The sequence below is a fragment of the Halyomorpha halys genome, unplaced genomic scaffold, assembly GCF_000696795.3.
Source record: "Halyomorpha halys isolate HHAL.00 unplaced genomic scaffold, Hhal_1.1 Scaffold2039.1, whole genome shotgun sequence".
NCBI classification, from domain to species: Eukaryota; Metazoa; Arthropoda; class Insecta; order Hemiptera; family Pentatomidae; genus Halyomorpha; species Halyomorpha halys.
This window is the reverse complement of record NW_027113814.1, coordinates 40660-44461: the sequence shown is the minus strand read 5'-3', so window position 1 is coordinate 44461 and position 3802 is coordinate 40660. Positions and strand designations below refer to the sequence as shown.

The 3802-nt window shown below is 29.6% G+C and overlaps 1 protein-coding gene across 1 annotated transcript; it reads left to right on the top strand.

Annotated features, from left to right (window-relative positions):
- Positions 1-686: 686 nt before the first annotated feature.
- On the top strand, positions 687-2769 carry LOC106691034 (zinc finger protein 512B). The gene is made up of 3 exons (XM_014436678.2): positions 687-748; positions 1770-2454; positions 2546-2769. Exons 1-3 carry the CDS (start codon positions 737-739, stop codon positions 2629-2631), a joined length of 783 nt encoding a protein of 260 aa, XP_014292164.1. The 5' UTR covers positions 687-736; the 3' UTR covers positions 2632-2769.
- Positions 2770-3802: the final 1033 nt, after the last annotated feature.

Genomic DNA, 3802 nt, shown 5'->3' with positions numbered 1-3802 from the left:
AATGTATTAACTCGAACCATTGAAATTGAAACTGTAATATTATTGCCTATCGTCAATCAATGTTTGTTCTTATCTCTAGTTATTTGTTGTTTATTTAAAGTTTCATTACATTTCGAGTTTTCTAATAGCAGTTTTATTCTTAAAAATTATCTCAAAATGATAAATAACTATCAAACCTTGAATAGTAATAACTGATAATATTTTTGTTGACTGTAACAACACGAAGTGAATCTAACTTTAAAAATTCATATTTGTGATTTTTTTTTCGATCGAACGCTATCTTAATAAAAGAGTTCGTTTACTAAAATATTCACGTAAGTTTAATTTCAAATATATTTAATTAATTGCGATACATTTTTGTGTTCATAAAATACTTAGATTGCATAAGGTATACAAAGGAATTGTCCAAATGTCCAATCAATTTGTTCGTCAAATTCCAACATTTTATATAATAACATGTCTTACTGCATTGAGCTTAAACTTTTGACCAGATACGAGCCGCAATTTTCAGTGACTTCCTAAAATTTATGTAATACTTCTATATTACACTTTTGTATTTCAAGTCCTTTACGTAATTTTGTTTGTCTTTTTTTCATTATTTACATAGTTCCAAGAGTGGGGTGAGGCGGAAAATACAAAACATGAACAAGACCACCCGAGATATAAAAACCGACTCAGGCCAGTAATCCACCAGTTGTCGAATAAACCTCACACAAGCTCTACTAATAATATAAAGATGGATAAATCGGTAACGACCTCCTGCAATATCTTTTAATATTTTAGTTGTATTTTATCGTATCATTATGTATATTTTATATTAACATATATGATGGAGTTATTTAATTTTATTATATATTACTAATAACTATATTTTGCAATTAATATTCAATTTATTTTCATAATATTTTCCAGCTTGCTATATTATTAATAAGTAATTTAATACTTCCTGTTAAAGTGGATAAATGGAACATTAAAATGGTCAGTTTCCCATTATTTTATTCTACAGCTATCAGCTTCAGGAATAATTAATGATAAATTAAGTATTTATCTGTGACGAACTATTTCTATTACAAAAACTCTTTTTCCAAGAATTATTTACAAACCTAAACCAAATTTCAGCATATTATTTTTTTTAAAAAAAAGTTTTAACTGTTCTGATTCCATTTGTTATCAATTTCAATTCTGAATTATTTGATATTTTTTTTATTAGTTTATTTTTAGAGACTAATGATCTAATTAGAATCGTCGAGTAATAAGAAAAGTTTCCCTACTAGATATTAGAGATAGATTCCTTATACTGAAAAAATAGAGGATGTAACAAATGCCCCCTGAGATTAATTCCCATTTCATATTTTCCTCGATTAAAATATTAATGATACAGTTGGTAGTATCTTATTATTTCAGTCGAAAAGATAATCGAAAAAATTGATGGTAACTAAATGTTAGACTGAAACTTATGTTTTAATTTTTAGTAGAAAACAAAAACAAAAAAAAAGTTCTACCTCATCATTGTAGATGACTGACCTATTTTAACTAGAGTGATAAGTAAAATTTTCATTTCATTGGCTCACCACGGAATAAAATTCAACCTCTTAGGCCAGAATCCCTAACTAAATATCGGGTTCAAAAATATTTTTTATTTTTCAAAAATCATTATTAACATTGATTGATGTTTGATTGCATCCTTTATAAATGACACTAGTTAGACGCATAATTTTAATAATGATTACATTTTTTGTATCTAAAAAAAGGACTAAATTACTTTTCAGTTCAAAGCTATCATCTGCCTGTCATTAATGGTATTAATGGTAGCAGCGGAAAATGAAAAGAAAATACACGAAAAACGAGGTATCCTGGGAGGTCTGAACTTGGGAACAGGTCTCGCTCCTGCAAGCTCCGGACTCATCAGCCTCACTTCGGGGAATAATATTGCTACAGGACTCAACTTACCAATTGAAACAAGTATTCCTTCCGGAGTTAATACAGCTTCAGGAATAAACCTTTCTGGAATTAATTTTGCCCCTGCAACGAACCTTCCATCCGGTCTAACTTTGAGTTCAGGAAGCGGTGTTTCTTCTGGTTTGAACCTCAATTCTCTGATTGGTATACAGTCGGCCCAACCAGCGCCATCTCAACAGACCATCGCAGTTCCTGTGGATCGGCCGATATACGTCACTGTACCACAACAAGTTCCCGTTGCAGTCAACAGGCCAGTACCAGTTACAATCAACAGGGCCGTAGCTGTACCTGTGGACCGCCCTGTTGCAGTTGCAGTAGATAGGCCAGTAGCAGTAGCAGTTCCTCAACCAGTCGCTGTTCCAGTACAACAACAAGTACCTGTACCAGTAGCATCTCCAGTTCCAGTTCAAGTAGTCAACAATGTTCCTGTTCCTGTCCCTTATCCGGTTCAAGTTGTGAGGGCTGTCCCAATTTCTGTTGGTGCTGCTCCTATCGGTAAGTTAATTATTATGAGTATTCAAGATATGAATTAAAAAAAAGAATGATATTTTAAAAACCTTTATTATACATTCTTCTAATATTTTAGGTGGACTTGGTTATGGATCTCTTGGATCTAACTTTGCTTTGGGCTCTGGACAATCACTCCTTTCAAACAAATTTGGCACTTTCTAAAGTTAGTTTTAGTTTACAAGTGAATAATTGTTAATTATTTTTAGGAATATAATGTTGATAATGTTTTTATAAATGTGTACTGGGAATGGTCTCTTCCGTTCTTATTATTGTTGATGATTTTTTTGTTAATAAAATTGTTTTCTAAATAATTGAATGATTTATTTTATTTATACTATAAGTGCCCTTAATTTTTAAATAAAAAAAAGAACCATTAGAAAGTTTGCAATGAGCAATAAATTGGATCAGAGAAACTAATTATTTCATTAAATACGGTAATGGTCATTGACAAAATTTACTGTGTATTAATGATAAAACATTTCTTAAAACAAGTCTACGTGAACACTCAAAATTTTCGGCAGTAAACTTGTAAAATTATTTACGAGGAAACCATATTACTGAAGTTAAGCAAAAATGCTTTTTAAACATACCAAAATATAGGTTTCAAATTTTAGTGGAGTTCAAAATCACATTCTCAGCGTTAGAAAGTAAAAGCACTTTGATAAAATAATTATTTAAATTAATAAATATTTAACTGTCTTGTAAGTTTTTATCATAACATCAAGAATGAACATATTCATTATGAAATAGTTAATTATTTCAAATAAACAAAATTTGGCTTTTAACTACTCTCAGACTATCTCAATAAGGATAAGATCACACAGTATCACACAGTCTGATATCAAAGATCACTCAATTTTAAAGCAATATTAAGAGTTTAATCAAAACTGTTAGAGCTTCAATAATGATCATAATGAGGAGATAATAAATAATATCTAATACACTTTTATATCGATACTTAAAACCTTCAAGGGTAGGGAAAGAACATTAACCCAAATGAATGGTTCATCTGAATGTTTATGTAAAATCCAACAAATTTTACAATTTTGACATGGAAATTGGAAAACAGGGTATGCCCCACGACAGCAATAAGTATGTAATGTATTGCCTCAACTATCTGTACACCTATTTGTAAAAACAGTCAGAGATTAAAAATAATCTTAATATAATATATGATATTAATAAGTAAAGCAAATAAAAAAAGTAAAGCAAATATTCTGTTAAATCATATCAACGTTAAAAAGTTTAGTGAATTCCAAAAAGAAGTTACTCAACGTTAAATAGTAAACTACTTTAATAAAATAATTGTTCCAATATAAATAATCATTTAAAT

What these genes read in the sequence shown, in the direction of transcription:
- LOC106691034 (XM_014436678.2), top strand. An exon ending in TGTTGGTGCTGCTCCTATCG is followed by an intron (nt 2,455 to 2,545) that starts GTAAGTTAATTA and finishes CTAATATTTTAG; the next exon opens with GTGGACTTGGTTATGGATCT.